Source organism: Schistocerca nitens, chromosome 4, assembly GCF_023898315.1.
Source record: "Schistocerca nitens isolate TAMUIC-IGC-003100 chromosome 4, iqSchNite1.1, whole genome shotgun sequence".
Lineage (NCBI taxonomy): Eukaryota > Metazoa > Arthropoda > Insecta > Orthoptera > Acrididae > Schistocerca > Schistocerca nitens.
In genome coordinates, this window is record NC_064617.1 from 469,817,525 (window position 1) to 469,834,789 (window position 17,265).

At 42.3% G+C, this 17,265-nt stretch overlaps 1 protein-coding gene and 2 non-coding genes across 3 annotated transcripts in view; all 3 read right to left on the reverse strand.

The window, feature by feature from the left end:
* Positions 1–17,265, reverse strand: part of LOC126252373 (protein glass-like) — a 99,422-nt gene that overhangs the window by 66,275 nt on the left and 15,882 nt on the right. Inside the window, exon 2 of the mRNA XM_049953265.1 lies at positions 4,052–4,159. Within this exon, the coding sequence (XP_049809222.1) occupies positions 4,052–4,159 (108 nt within the window). The remainder of the gene's footprint in view (positions 1–4,051; positions 4,160–17,265) is intronic.
* Trnap-cgg (transfer RNA proline (anticodon CGG)) lies at positions 9,820–9,894 on the reverse strand. The gene has a single exon. It is a non-coding gene; the product is annotated as a tRNA-Pro (tRNA).
* Positions 11,324–11,398, reverse strand: Trnap-cgg (transfer RNA proline (anticodon CGG)). Its single transcript has one exon. It is a non-coding gene; the product is annotated as a tRNA-Pro (tRNA).

Consider the following 17,265-nt stretch of genomic DNA (forward strand, 5'->3'; position numbering starts at 1 on the left):
GTGCTCGGATTAAAAAGGGCGTAGGACAGGCATGTAGTCTACCGCTCTTACTGCTCGAAGAAACAATGACGGAAATAAAAGAAAGGTCCAAGAGTAGAATTGAAATTCAAGGTGAACGGATATCAGTGATCAGATTTGCCGATGACGTCGCTATCCCCAATGAAAGTGAAGAAAAATTGCAGGTTCCTCTGAAGGAATGAACAATCTAACAAATACAAAATACGGATTGAGAGTAAATCGAAGAAAGGCGAAAGTACTGAGAAGTAGCAGAAATGAGAACAATGAGAAAAATCAAGCCTGGTGATCACGAAGTAGACGAAGTTACCTATGCAGCAAAATAACCCACGACTGACCGAGCAAGGAGGAAATAAAAAGCAGACTAGCAAGGGCGAAGAGGGTATTCCTGGCCAAGAGATGTCTACTAATATCAAACATAGGCCTTAATCTGAGGAAAAAATTTCTGAGAATGCACGTTTCGAGCACAGCATCGTAAGGTTGTGAAACACGGACTGTGAAAAAACCGGAACAGAAGAGAATCGAAGCATTTGAGATGTGACGCTACAGAAGAACGTTGAAAATTAGGTGGACTGTCAAGGTAAGGAATGAAGAGGTTCTCCGCCCAATCGGCGAGGGAAGCGAATACATGCAAAACACTGAAGTAAAGGAGGCACAGGATGATAAAGTTAAGACGTCAGAGAATAACTTCCATAGCACTAGAGGGAGCTGTAGAGGATAAAAACTGTAGAGGAAGACAGATACTGGAATACATACAGAAAATATTGCAAGGGTTGGAAGTGCTACTCTCAGATGAAGAGGTTGGCACATGAGAGGAATTCGTGATGGGCAGCATCAGTCCAGTCAGGAAACTGATGACCCAAAAAGAAGGTTACACAGAAGTGTTTATCAAAGACTGCGACAGCCGGCCGGGGTGGCCAGGCGGTTCTACGCGCTACAGTCTGGAACCGCGTGATCGCTGCGGTCGCAGGTTCGAATCCTGTCTCGGGCATGGATGTTTGTGATGTTCTTAGGTTAGTTAGGTTTAAGTAGTTCTAAGTTCTAGGGGACTGATGACCTCAGAAGTTAAGTCCCATAGTGCTCAGAGCCATTTGAACCAAAGACTGCGACAGTTGTCACGACTGCACTCTCAGTTTTTGGAACGTCTAGTTGTTGTTGATAGTTGTAGAGCCTCTTCAGGTAAGAATATGTCGAATTGTAGAATGGAAAATCAATGCACATTCTTCGTGGCAGTTATTTTTATCTCAGGCCGGTAAGGGAATAAAAATGTCGATTGCATGGAAGAAACGCAAGGAGTCTCCATCCTTAAGGTGCCAAGGGATAATTTTGGTTAAGCTCTTGAATCACTTGAATCATTTCTGATTCTATAACACAAGTCACAAAACGACACAGTCTGGATTCAGCAACGAGCAATGAATTAGTTTCATCAATGCATATCACATACCGTATATGTCATTGGGAGCCTGAAAACATTTCGTGCGGGGTGGTTGTGAGAATAAAAGAAGTTCCAGTTCATTTTGTAGCTGGCAATCCACTGCATTCCAAGCACCACAGCTGGCCCAACCAGACCTCGGCGCTGTGTCCCACGTTGCCCTTGGCGAAAACCTAGTAATAACACCGTTTTGAAATTTGACTAGATCACGACCCTTAGCCATGGCAGACGTAAGTGGAATGCGGGATGACCTTCGTGTAGCTTCCCTCGGATACGTCTTTGGCCAATGTCTTCAATTGAAGTTTACCATAAGCCAATTTCTGTTGTCAATATCTATACGCTTTGCGATGTGGTTCCGCAAGTGAGCGTAATTACTCCCCTGAGTGTGAAAATACATTTTCTGAGGGTTAAAAATAAATTATTTAAAAATTTCCTAATAACCTAATACTTTGCAAGATCATAAATAACAACTTCTAGTCTACTGTAGGATAAATGCCTGCTTTAGACTTTACCACTTAAAAGTGTCTATGTCGCCTCTCCCTGTTTTCTATAGCAACGTCACTGTCCCTCAGGACGTCATCTCGCTCGTTTCATATGTCTTGCAATTCATCAACGACATTCCTTGGTCCATGTTCGCTCTATTGGTCTGGCTACATGTATCAGATTCGTCCATTTCATTACCTATGAGATCATAAGTATGTCTTCGACTGCAGTCAGTTCCCAAGACATTTGTTTTTAATAGTAACTTCGAAAATGAATCTCACCATTTTTTACTGAGAACGAATATTTTTGTGTGGTTTTCGCCTTAAACGTTCATGTCTTACTGTCACCAGTCAAAACTACTGATACATACTGATAGTAAACCTTTTCGGGTACACTGGAAGTTCGGTTTCCAAAATCCTGTGCACTTTGCTAAAAGTGTTCCAGTACATTTTTATTATTAATTTTTGTCTATCCATACAATCATAATATTGAATACACAATGTTGTAACTGCTGTAGTTATTGTGGTCTTCAGTCCAAAGGCATAACTGATGCAGCTAATGAAAGATTTTTGGCACACTGTAATAATGAAAATATGAGCGAGGAAATGAATGAACCTGGAGTATGACTTACGATATGTATCGGGCGCTTGTTGTGGACCACGAAAGAGAATATGGAAAGACGATTTACAACTTGCATAGAAACCAGACCGCAGTTATAGGATTCGTAGGGCACTAATGGCAAACAGCAGTGGAAGAGGGAGTAAGATAAGGTTGTACCCCACCCCTCACGTCATTCAATCTGTACACAGAGCAAGCAATAAAGGAAACCAGTTAGAAATTCTGAAAGTAAAATGAATTTTAGAGTGAAGAAATTAAAACTTGGAAGTTTACCGATGACACTGTAATTGGGTCAGAGTCGCCAAAGGACCAGGGAGACGAACTGAAGCGAATTTATTGTGTCTTGAAGTATCAAGTAAAACAAGGGTAATGGAAAGCAAGCGAAATAAATCAGGTGATGCGGAGGGAATTAGATTAGGACAAGAGACACTAAAAGTAATAGATGATTTTTGTTATTTGGGCAGTAAATTATCTGATGGATGAAGTTAGCTGGCCGGGGTAGCCGATCGGCTCTAGGCGCTACAGTCTGGAACCGCGCGGCCGCTACGGTCGCAGGTTCGAATACTGCCTCTGACATGGATGTGTGTGATGTCTTTAGGTTAGATAGGTTTAAGTAGTTCTAAGTTCTAGGGGACTGATGACCTTAGAAGTTAAGTCACATAGTGCTCAGAGCCATTTGAACCATTTGATGAAGTTGGTAGGACATAAAATACAGATTAACAATAGCGAAAAATGCGTTTCTGAAAGTGGTATAATTGTTGACATCCAATATGAAATCAAGTGCTACTAAATCTTTTCTGAAAGTATATGTCTGGTGTACAGCATTGTACGGACTTGAAACGTGGACGATAAGCATTCCCGAATGGAATAGCTTGTAGACTGTTGTATTACGGAAGAATTATGAAGATTAGATGACTAGGTAGGATAAGTAATGGCATACAGAATCGAAAAGATATTTCTGGCACTACCTCATTAAAAAGCGGATCGGTTGATAGGACACATCTCGAGGCGTAAGGAAATCGTTTTATTTGATAGTGGAAGTAAAAATTTCAGACAGAAACCAAAACTTGACTATAGTAAAGGTTTCATGTGGATGTAGGTCACACACGTTACGCAGAGATGAAGAAGCTAGCACAGATATAATGCCTCATACAAGTCTCTGGACTGAAGAGTACATCAATAACAACAGGCAGAATTAATGAGGACCTGTAATAATATTTCTAGAAAACTGTAAGTGTTTTCGTCACATTAAATTTAGGTGTTTTTCTTTCTTAATTCGTTTGGGGACATTGGTTGAAATGTGACCACTTTCAGGGGAATCGCTCTCAGAATTGTTGGGGGTACCACAGATCAAAGAGGCGCTAATAGTAGTGAGACTAGCCAGTGTACTTGAGCAATAGATCACACAGGCGACTTACCTGGTGTGGGTGTACGGTGTAGGAGAGACTGGCGCCCTGGTAGGCGGCGGCGGCGGCGGCGGCGGAGGCGGTGGAGGTGGGCGGCGCGGGCAGCCCCGGCGACAGCGGGCCGCCGCCCACCTGGCCCGGGTGCACCACGGCGTGCTTCAGCGACAGCAGCACGTCCGCCATGTCGTGCGGCTGCTTTTCCGTCCTGCGGAACCACAACGCTCTCAGTAGGGGTCGCGAGTATTCCTCCTACATCTATATTAGCATCTATATAACCCGAAAGCAGCCTTACAGTGTGTGGTGGAGGATACACCTTGAACGACTAATCTCATTGGACAAGAAATTAGTCACCCTCAAGTAACCTCATCCTAGTACCGTGTATCTCCGTCTCTATCCTTGATAACGGCCTCAACCAGCGACGAAATGTACTGTTCGTCTTGTATCTTTTCAATGACTTATATCTCGCTAGATGTGGTGGAAAATCCGGAAAGCGTTCTGCATTTGGTATGACTTCCTAGACTGGGTATTTACTGAAATAAGAAGTAATTAAACAGCATCGTAATTTTCAGTTTTAAACCGCAAACTTTTTCTGATGTTAACACCAAAAACATAAATATATCTTCAAATAGTAAATAATTAACTAAGAAAATTGACTTTAAAATTCATATTTGGAGGAGGAGATGCCAAATTCACAATCTAGTCAAATTACTTCTTTTTTACCAACAAAAATAGCAAAAACGTATTTCTGTCGAAGATTGTGCAGCGTACTACACAGCGTAAAGATTTGTCTACCAATTAATAAATAGAGACATTTCAAAATTTACCGAGCCTACGATCTTATTTGCGACGCACCTAAGGGAATTAAACTTTTCTACGTAAATTCGATGACCTAGGAACAAACAACGCAACTTTTCACCTAGGAACAAACTCCACAACTTTTCACCTTTGAAGAAAACAACGCAACTAAAAATAAGCATTAATATTTCAGTTTGGCCCCACTCAGCTACCTTGGAGTAATAGAGTTGGTAATTCCAGTAAGATTGGGCTCTAGACATCTGTTTCGCGTGATACAAATTAAGTGCTCTTCTAATAATATTTTTCGTTTCAGTGTTGCATTTTGTTACATTAGTGAACAGTGTTCGCTACCGTGAACATTTAGCCGAAATTATGAAAGTAGTATCAGTCAAACATTTTGAGATGGGTTATCTATGAGTGTCTTTAGTAGACATTAAACAGGAATCTGTGAATGAAGATGAGGTTGAAGCATATCAAGCAACATCAGAAACTGTTGCACTTGATCACTCATGTGTAGAGCAAGTACTGTTACGCCAGGATGGATCAGAACAAGCAAAAAAGGTCAAATTGAGGGTACTAGGGAACTAAGTTTTCAAGACGTATTGGAGCAAACGTGTAAATAAATTATATGGTTTCAGGCTCGAGTGGCTCATTTCCAAATAACTTAGCAAAATTAATAGCGAACTTTCAATAATAGACAAAAAGAGTTCTCAAACACACAAATTTCGGAAGTCCAGAAAGAGTTAGTTGACGAAGTAGCTGTGATTAATAACCAGGTAGAAAATCTCAATAAGACAGTGGAAAATTTAGAGAAGAGGGTATCTGCAACAGAATCGAAATTGGTTAAAATGAAAGTGACTGAAGTAGAAAACTATAAAAGGGAGTACTCACTGTAGAAATTAAATGTAGGGGTGACACTGAAACTGTTTGTAATCAAATTTGAACGGTAAAACAGAAGAGGTAAACAAAGATGTAACTGAGAAAGATCAACACTGAAACTCTAATGAATCCATATTAAGAGAGAATGTTTCTAATGTTCAAAACCAAGTATAATTGTTACAAGAGTGTGCTTATTCAAAAACTTACTCCAGTTCTTACAGCAAACAATGACAACATCTGAAGTCAGTGAGGCACTGTTTAACTACTGTTTTCTTATGATTCTTAATCTCATCGAACATTCTGGTAATGATTCGTTATGTAAAATAAATGCACTCGTGAATCGGAGAGAGAAATCTCTTTACATCATTAGCCAAGGTGGTAATGTAACTCAAGAAAAATTCCTAGAAGCGAATTGTGTATACTTAGAAGAAATAATTAATAACTTGTCCTGTGCAAATGAAAGAGATCACATAAGCAAGAACTATAAGTAGAGAAGAAGTGAAGCTGAAAATTTCAAGAAATTAATTGAGAAGAAGGTGTCTCTAGCTAATGGACTAGATGAAGTACAAAGAAAAACTTTGAAATCATTAATATGGAAGAATTGGCATGTATTTAGCAATGCTCCTTGTATCATGAAAAATTCTGAGTGTGTGCTAAAATTAAGGCCTCATAAACCATTATTCCTTAGACCATACAGAATACCTATTGCAAAAAGACCTGCTGTTGCCATAGAATTGAGAAAACTTAAGAGCTTTGGCATTATAGAAGCAAGTAACAGTGAATACAACAATCCAGTAGTTGCAGCTACTAAGTGTGATGATGGAGTCACACTGATGTTAGACCCCAGACATCTAAATAAGAGTATCCAATTATAAAATGGTCCTCATGAAAACATCAATGAATTACTTAATAAATTTTGGTGTATAAAATTAATGACTGTAGGGTTTTACCGAATACCTTTAGCCCCTAAGTTAAGAAAGGACACAGTTTTCATACACAATGTAAAATGTTACCAGTATCAAGCTGTTCGACATGGGCTGACTGTTTCACTAGACAGGTTTACTACAGTCTAGGATTATGTGTCAGGACAAGAGTTGTCTAAATTAACCATTTACCTAGATGATATCCTTGCATGTAGTCAGAACTGGGAAGACTATTACTGGCTCATAAAAGAGATCTTTCATAGACTTAAACAAGGAGGAACTTTGAGCTAGAAAAGTGTAACATGAAATTTCTGGAACAGTATATACCTCTGGAAGATATTCTACCTGATTCAAAAGAAGGTAACGTTATTTCTGAATTTTCTGCTCCTAGAAACTGAAAACAGTTAAAGTCCTTTTTCGGATTAAGTGGTTTCTACCTAACAAACGTAAACGGACAATATAGGAATGTTCCATGTTTAAGAAATGTTTCAAGAAGGAACGACATCTGGAAGTGGGATTGGAATTGTGAAGAATCTTCTGACAAAATAAAACAAACTTTAAATAATTGTGATTTTCTGTCAAGACATAGCTTTGTTTACCTTTCTGTTTATGTTGCTACTTGTCCGATAACGGACTGGGGGCCAGTCTATTCCAGTTAAGTGTAGAGAATGGAGGACCACAACATTACTCTATCATCTTTTCCAGTATAATGTTACTGAAACACGAGAGAATGTACACATTGATGGAAAAGGAATTACTTGCTGTACTGGGGGCCAGTCTATTCCAGTTAAGTGTAGAGAATGGAGGACCACAACATTATTCTATCATCTTTTCCAGTATAATGTTACTGAAACACGAGAGAATGTACACATTCATGGAAAAGGAATTACTTGCTGTACACTGGATCTTTAGTAAGTTGAAAAGCTATTTGATATGGCATAAGGTGACAGTCTATTCTGACCACAAGGCAACAAGTTATATACAAGAATGCAGACTATATAATAATTGCTTAACGAGGTGAGCCATGTTCCTCCAACAGTTCGATTATGATACAAAATATGTTAAAGGTTCTGAAAACAAGGTAGCCAATGCCCTCTCAGAATCACCTGTAAGAGCAGATCAGAGTTTACTTGAGACTGAAGATGAAAAGGAATTTATGTGTATGTATAAGACACGTGTAAGCACGTGTAAGAGACAAAAAATCCAGTAAAGCAATCTGTAATTGCACTCACAGAAACTAAAATCATGACACTAACAGCAGGTGAAGACAAAGTAGTTCGTTTTATAAAATTCACAAAATATCTTCTTTAGAAGAACTCACCTAGACTGACTCTTGGAAGCTTTGTTTGCCAGGGTAGTTAACCGAAAACAGTTTTTAATCTACACCCATGAAAGTTTTGGTCATTGTGTCATAAGAAAGTGTTTATGAAAGCTGCAAGAGAATGTGTACTTTTGGAGCATTATCAAATAGATAACAAAGTACATTGATAATGTTATAAATGTCAGAGAGTCAAAGTGAGGAACCAAACTTGTCAGTGGCTAATGTAAAATATAATTCCTGTCAAACACACGAGCCTCGTCGTCTTACATCTATATGACCCATTCCAGAGTTCAAAAGGTGAATTCAGTTTCATCCTATTTATAGCAGATGTGTTCTCAAAATTTATTAAAACTTATTCCATAAGGAAAGCGACCAGCTAAGCCATTGTGTCAAAAAGTGAAGTACATTACACAGATAGCAAAACAAAAGATTTTCCTATCTGACAATGGCTCACCATTTATCTACAAGACTTGTAAATTCTTCACTGACAGGATATCCTCATCTCAGTCTACAACACTATATTGTAATCCAGCAGAGAAGTACATGAGAGAAATAGAGAAGTTGCGTGAAATCTACTGTAACAGAAACATCCATCTTGAACTGAACATGTTTGAGACTTTGAAGATGTGATAGAAAATCTAGAACATTCTTCTATAGATTCCTGTCCATTAGAGATAATGTGTCACAGGAACTCTAAAATATTTTAATGAACTTATTATTTTTATGTTTGTACATCTATGTTTGCCTAAAAAAGGAAGAAATAGCCAAAAATATTATGAAGGTTAGAAGGAAAAGACTAGAGAATTAAGTAAAGATGAGTCACGTAAAGGTTGATGATCACATAAGGGATCAAAGGCAGTTACAATTAAAGAAATTCTTTCATATATATACCGGACCTTTTGAAGCTATAGAAAACCCTAATCAAAATGCTTGTTGTTGTCCTATCGAACATCCGAAAACTGCTTGTTTTGAGAAATACTGTAGCATTGAAACCCTACCTAAAAAAATCTGAAGATTGTTCTCTGAAATTTTATACTTGACAAGTGGAATAAGAAAAATCTTTCAACAGACATATTAACTCGGGGCAGGATGGGGGGAGGGTCACTTATCGGTGGGGATACCACGTGCCTGGCAATGGACCCTAACTGCACAATGTAGTTCATCTATTGTTATTATCAGACACGGTACCGAAATTTTGACATTTGAATTTAAAGCGTCTTGTACTTACAATATTGTGAACAGAAACTTCAAATTTACCATTTTATTCGTACTCTGTTCAGTAAATGAAAAGCTTAATGTTGAGAATAATTATTGTTTCTGAAGGTAACTTGTTACTCAACAAACGTAAGTTTCTTACACCGCTGTGGTTTACATATACTATGCTTGAAAAAATGTCATTAGCAAAATCGGTGCCGAGGCAAGTGTGATGCAGCACCTTGCCATTGATGACAGGGGTAAACTATGCCCACAGGGATGTGTACGTGCAAGTAGATGTGCAAATGTTGAGTAACTGACCGCTCAAATGAACCAAGGGGTACCAACTGCGTTTCCTCAAAGACCATCCACCGAATACTGATGCGTATGGACGCCTCCGCAGGAGGTGCTTGGTTCATGCACCTATGCTGAGTGTTGTTTAGCGGTGATGAAAACTGGAATTTCCACGGCAATATCGCAACTCGACTTCCACTGAGTGGGGACAGGTGGCCTTTCCAGATAAATCACATTTTATGTTCCTTTCGACAGATGACTGTTGGCAAGTAATGCGTGAAGCGTCTGAAAGCAAACACATTTCAACACTTACAACATTCTTTGGAAGAGCCTGGGTCTGAGGAGGAGGTAACTTTATGCTCAGGGCAATGGTCTGAGGCAGTGCCTGGGTGATCTCGTCATTCTGGAAGGCACAGTGGATCAACACAAGTATGAAACTTCCTGGCAGATTAAAACTGTGTGCCCGACCGAGACTCGAACTCGGGACCTTTGCCTTCCGCGGGCAAGTGCTCTACCAACTGAGCTACCGAAGCACGACTCACGCCCGGTACTCACAGCTTTACTTCTGCCAGTACCTCGTCTCCTACCTTCCAAACTTTACAGAAGCTCTCCTGCGAACCATGCAGAACTAGCACTCCTGAAAGAAAGGATATTGCGGAGACATGGCTTAGCCACAGCCTGGGGGTTGTTTCCAGAATGAGATTTTCACTCTGCAGCGGAGTGTGCGCTGATATGAAACTTCCTGGCAGATTAAAACTGTGTGCCCGACCGAGACTCGAACTCGGGACCTTTGCCTTTCGCGGGCAAGTGCTCTACCAACTGAGCTACCGAACCACGACTCACGCCCGGTACTCACAGCTTTACTTCTGCCAGTACCTCGTCTCCTACCTTCCAAACTTTACAGAAGCTCTCCTGCGAACCATGCAGAACTAGCACTCCTGAAAGAAAGGATATTGCGGAGACATGGCTTAGCCACAGCCTGGGGGTTGTTTCCAGAATGAGATTTTCACTCTGCAGCGGAGTGTGCGCTGATATGAAACTTCCTGGCAGATTAAAACTGTGTGCCCGACCGAGACTCGAACTCGGGACCTTTGCCTTTCGCGGGCAAGTGCTCTACCAACTGAGCTACCGAAGCACGACTCACGCCCGGTACTCACAGCTTTACTTCTGCCAGTACCTCGTCTCCTACCTTCCAAACTTTACAGAAGCTCTCCTGCGAACCATGCAGAACTAGCACTCCTGAAAGAAAGGATATTGCGGAGACATGGCTTAGCCACAGCCTGGGGGTTGTTTCCAGAATGAGATTTTCACTCTGCAGCGGAGTGTGCGCTGATATGAAACTTCCTGGCAGATTAAAACTGTGTGCCCGACCGAGACTAGAACTCGGGACCTTTGCCTTCCGCGGGCAAGTGCTCTACCAACTGAGCTACCGAACCACGACTCACGCCCGGTACTCACAGCTTTACTTCTGCCAGTACCTCGTCTCCTACCTTCCAAACTTTACAGAAGCTCTCCTGCGAACCATGCAGAACTGGCACTCCTGAAAGAAAGGATATTGCGGAGACATGGCTTAGCCACAGCCTGGGGGTTGTTTCCAGAATGAGATATTCACTCTGCAGCGGAGTGTGCGCTGATATGAAACTTCCTGGCACATTAAAACTGTGTGCCCGACCGAGACTCGAACTCGGGACCTTTGCCTTTCGCGGGCAAGTGCTCTACCAACTGAGCTACCGAACCACGACTCACGCCCGGTACTCACAGCTTTACTTCTGCCAGTACCTCGTCTCCTACCTTCCAAACTTTACAGAAGCTCTCCTGCGAACCATGCAGAACTAGCACTCCTGAAAGAAAGGATATTGCGGAGACATGGCTTAGCCACAGCCTGGGGGTTGTTTCCAGAATGAGATTTTCACTCTGCAGCGGAGTGTGCGCTGATATGAAACTTCCTGGCAGATTAAAACTGTGTGCCCGACCGAGACTCGAACTCGGGACCTTTGCCTTCCGCGGGCAAGTGCTCTACCAACTGAGCTACCGAACCACGACTCACGCCCGGTACTCACAGCTTTACTTCTGCCAGTACCTCGTCTCCTACCTTCCAAACTTTACAGAAGCTCTCCTGCGAACCATGCAGAACTAGCACTCCTGAAAGAAAGGATATTGCGGAGACATGGCTTAGCCACAGCCTGGGGGTTGTTTCCAGAATGAGATTTTCACTCTGCAGCGGAGTGTGCGCTGATATGAAACTTCCTGGCAGATTAAAACTGTGTGCCCGACCGAGACTCGAACTCGGGATCTTTGCCTTTCGCGGGCAAGTGCTCTACCAACTGAGCTACCGAAGCACGACTCACGCCCGGTACTCACAGCTTTACTTCTGCCAGTACCTCGTCTCCTACCTTCCAAACTTTACAGAAGCTCTCCTGCGAACCATGCAGAACTAGCACTCCTGAAAGAAAGGATATTGTGGAGACATGGCTTAGCCACAGCCTGGGGGTTGTTTCCAGAATGAGATTTTCACTCTGCAGCGGAGTGTGCGCTGATATGAAACTTCCTGGCAGATTAAAACTGTGTGCCCGACCGAGACTCGAACTCGGGACCTTTGCCTTTCGCGGGCAAGTGCTCTACCAACTGAGCTACCGAACCACGACTCACGCCCGGTACTCACAGCTTTACTTCTGCCAGTACCTCGTCTCCTACCTTCCAAACTTTACAGAAGCTCTCCTGCGAACCATGCAGAACTAGCACTCCTGAAAGAAAGGATATTGCGGAGACATGGCTTAGCCACAGCCTGGGGGTTGTTTCCAGAATGAGATTTTCACTCTGCAGCGGAGTGTGCGCTGATATGAAACTTCCTGGCAGATTAAAACTGTGTGCCCGACCGAGACTCGAACTCGGGACCTTTGCCTTTCGCGGGCAAGTGCTCTACCAACTGAGCTACCGAACCACGACTCACGCCCGGTACTCACAGCTTTACTTCTGCCAGTACCTCGTCTCCTACCTTCCAAACTTTACAGAAGCTCTCCTGCGAACCAAGCAGAACTAGCACTCCTGAAAGAAAGGATATTGCGGAGACATGGCTTAGCCACAGCCTGGGGGTTGTTTCCAGAATGAGATTTTCACTCTGCAGCGGAGTGTGCGCTGATATGAAACTTCCTGGCAGATTAAAACTGTGTGCCCGACCGAGACTCGAACTCGGGACCTTTGCCTTCCGCGGGCAAGTGCTCTACCAACTGAGCTGCCGAAGCACGACTCACGCCCGGTACTCACAGCTTTACTTCTGCCAGTACCTCGTCTCCTACCTTCCAAACTTTACAGAAGCTCTCCTGCGAACCATGCAGAACTAGCACTCCTGAAAGAAAGGATATTGCGGAGACATGGCTTAGCCACAGCCTGGGGGTTGTTTCCAGAATGAGATTTTCACTCTGCAGCGGAGTGTGCGCTGATATGAAACTTCCTGGCAGATTAAAACTGTGTGCCCGACCGAGACTCGAACTCGGGACCTTTGCTTTTCGCGGGCAAGTGCTCTACCAACTGAGCTACCGAACCACGACTCACGCCCGGTACTCACAGCTTTACTTCTGCCAGTACCTCGTCTACTACCTTCCAAACTTTACAGAAGCTCTCCTGCGAACCATGCAGAAGTATGGTTCAAATGGCTCTGAGCACTATGGGACTCAACTGCTGTGGTCATCAGTCCCCTACAACTTAGAACTACTTAAACCTAACCAACCTAAGGACATCACACACATTCATGCCCGAGGCAGGATTCGAACCTGCGACCGTAGCAGTCGCACGGTTCCGGACTGCGCGCCTAGAACCGCGAGACCATCGCGGCCGGTAACACAAGTATGTCTCTGTACCTTGGTGACTACGTCCATCCCTACACGCAGTTTGTTTTTCCCTCCCACGATGATATCAGCAGGACAATGCAAAACGTCACACAGTTCGCACAGTGTGTGTGTGTGTGTGTGTGTGTGTGTTTCTAAGAGCACCAGGACGAGTTTAAAGTAATCCTCCGGCCACCAAACTCCCCGAATTTAAACACAATAGAGAAACTGTGGATCCACACATCTCGCAGCGGTCTGCACCGCAAAGGTAGCTATTCAGGCTTTTGACGTTAATGTGACTGGAGAGCGTATTTCCCTTATGGTGTCAGGTGCCTGCAATGACTGCAGACAGCATTCAGTCTTGCGACAGGTATTTATTACGACTTTTTGGATCAGCTTATGTCGTGAAACAATTACTTGGACTACGAGTATCCTTTCCTATGACAGCCACGTATCAGTTGACGCTACAAGATGTGCTCCATTAGATTAAAATTATCACCCATTCTTATACAAGTCTCGGATCTCCTTCTCAACTAAGCATGAACTCCTACACACAAACCTGGCATCCCTATGATTTGATCACATACAAGTATACAATGACGATGCTAGTCAAATAGAGCAATTTCTTCGAAAGTTCCAATAACCAGAAATCTGAGGAAAATGGGGTGAACGAAGAGTCATGTAAAGGCCATGGACTGCCTCAACCAAACCATCGCTCCTTAACCGTTTGTTTGGATACTATTGCACGAGGTGTAGTAAATGGGATGGTGCCCCAGCCTGCGTAAACCATATCTGTTGTTTTCCTGTAAGAATATTGTTTCTCAATAGCTCAGGTAATTTGTTGCGCAGGAAACGATGGATAAATACAACCAGTCTGATACATAATGTGGCTATATGAGTCACCTACAATTCTTGCCCATGCATGGACGCTGAAGTGTACCTGGTGCCTGGCTTCCACGTGGACTTGCATCTGTCCATACTTGTTCATTGCAGTAATTAATTACATCCCGAGTCATTCTTAGATCAAGTACAAGCTGTGAAGTGCAGATCTTCAGTGTTCCAGCTTATAATCAACTGAGAGAACTAACCTGGTTTGGTGGTTTTGTTGCCCGAGAATCTGAATACGGCTTGAGCAATGTGGATGAGGTAATGCACGTGCAGAACTGGCAACGCAACAGCGTAAGTTATGCATTCAGCTATTATAGTTCTTTGTATACTTGTTTTGGTATCGCCTTCTAATCTCCGGCATCGTGGTGTGAACTGTATAAGGTACTCCGCTAAGCCATCTCATTGTTGCCTATGTTCCCTTGTCTCCAAATTGCTGAAACAACAACCTGCTGAATATATTTTCAGATTGAAAACGGCGTTAGGGATGCTGTACGCCGCACTTGAAGCAAAATTCCTGTGGATTAACGGAGGTCGCTAAATCATAGAATAATAACATATTTGCAGTTTCTCTGTGTAACAACAAAACTCCACTTCACTGCTTATATTGATCTCACTCCATGCCATCGCTAACATTGTTCTGATGCTAACCCTACCTCAGACTGAAGAAAAATATAATAGCCAACATTGTATTCAATATTATTTATTCATGGTGATCGGTTTTAACAGTTAAAACGTGTTCTGTAACGCAATTCGACATCTAACAAGCATCAGTGGAATGCTAAGTGCACTATGTAATCAAAGGTATCCGGGCACCCCAAAAACATACGTTTTCATATTAGGTGATTTGTGCTGCCAACTACCGCCAGGTACTCCATACGGGCGACCTCAGTAGCCATTAGACATCGTGAGAGAGCAGAATGGGACGATTCGCAGAACTCACGGACTTCGAACGTAGTCAGGTGATTAGGTGTCACTTTTGTGTCATACGTCTGTACGCGAGATTTCCACACTCCTAAACTTCCCTTGCTCCACTGTTTCCGATGTGATAATGAAGTGGAAACGTGAATGAACACACACAGCACAAAAGCGTACAGGCCGACCTCGTCTGTTGACTGACAGAGACCGCCGACAGTTGAAGAGGGTCGTAGAGTGTAATAGGAAGACATCTATCTAGACCATCACACAGCAATTCCAAACTGCATCAGGATCCACTGCAAGTACTATGACAGGCGGGAGGTGAGAAAACTTGGATTTCATGGTCGAGTGGCTGCTCATAAGCCACAAATTAGAATTCTATGGTGTCACGGGCAGTGCTGCAAAATGGTTCAAGTCATACCTCACTAACAGGAAACAAAGGGTGTCAGTGCAAGGGACTAGTGAATTAAGTCATCAGTCATCATCAGAATGGGAAGAAATTACATGTGGTGTCCCACAAGGATCCATCTTAGGGCCATTGCTTTTTCTTGTGTACATTAATGATCTCTCATCAGTTACACTGCCAGAAGCAGAGTTCGTTTTGTTTGCACATGACACAAGTATTGCAATAAATAGTATGTCAAGTGTAGTTCTAGAAAGATCTGCTAATGATATTTTCATGGATATTAATAAATGGTTTAAAGCCAACTTACTGACATTAAACTTCGAAAAGACTCACTATATGCAATTCAGAACCTGTAAGAGGTTTCCACCCAGCATATGCATAAAATACGAAGAAGAGCAGATAGAAGAGGTTGACAGTCTTAAATTCCTGGGATTACAACTTGATAATAAATTCAGTTGGGAAGAGCACACCACAGAACTGCAGACACGCCTTAACAAATCTGTATTTGCAATTCGAGTGTTAGCAGACATGGGCGACATAAAAATGAAAAAGCTTGCATACTTTGCCTACTTTCATTCCATAATGTCATATGGTATAATATTTTGGGGTAACTCTTCAAGTCAAACAAAAGTTTTCAGAGTCCAAAAGCATGTAATACGTATTATTTGTGGAGTAAATTCACGGACATCCTGTAGAAACCTCTTCAAAGAACTGGGTATACTAACTACTGCCTCTCAGTATATTTACTCATTAATGAAATTTGTCCTAAATAATATATCTCTTTTTCCAACAAACAGCTCAGTTCATACATACAATACCAGGAACAAAAATGATCTGCACAAGGACTTAAAAGCACTTACTTTAGTTCAAAAAGGGGTCCACTACTCAGGAACACCCATCTTCAATAATTTGCCAGTAAACATAAAAAATTTAGTTACAAATAAAGATCAGTCTAAAAGGAGCCTGAAAGACTTACTAGTGGCCAACTCCTTCTACTCCATTGACGAATTTTTTAATAGAAACAAATGACGTATTGTATATATTCGTACTATTAGTATTGTTATTTCAGCTTTAAAAAAAAATTGACATGTTCCACATCCACGAGGATCTCCTCAGCACGTATCTATAGAACGGAAACTAATCTAATCTAAAAAAACATCACTCCGCTAAATGCCAGACTACGCCTCGCTTGGTGTAAGGAGCTTTGAACAGTTGAAAAATGTTGTGTGGAATGATAAATCACGTTCTTGCTTGATGCAGCACCTTTTTGCTTCCCACTGTTGAAGAGCAATTCGAGGATGGCGATTGCATCTTTCAACACCATCGAGCACCTGTTTATAATACACGGCCAGTGGCGGAGTGGTTACACAACAATAATATTCCTGTAATGGACTGGCCTGCCCAGAGTCCTAGCCTGAATCCTATAAAACACCTCTGGGATGTTTCGGAACGCGGACTTCGTGCCAGGCCTCACCGACCGACATCGATACCTCTCCTCGGTGCAGCACTCCATGAAGAATGGGGTGCCATTCCCCGAAAAACCTTCCAGCACTTGATTGAGCGTGTGCCTGCGAGAGTGGAAGCTGTCGTCAAGGCTAACGGTGGGCCAACACTATACTGAATTCCATCGTTACCGATGGAGGAAGCCACGAAAGTCATTTTCGACCAGGTGTCCGCATACGTTTGATCATATAGTGTATGTGGATATCCGTAGTTACAAAAGATACTTTCCAACTGTACGTATTGTTGTTATTCGCGACAAACCTGTTTTTACGCTTATTTTTAACGTATGTGGAATGTGCTAAATACGTATCCACTATTATGTCAACATGGCATGTGTGACACAGTTGTAATGGAACAGGACGTATAACA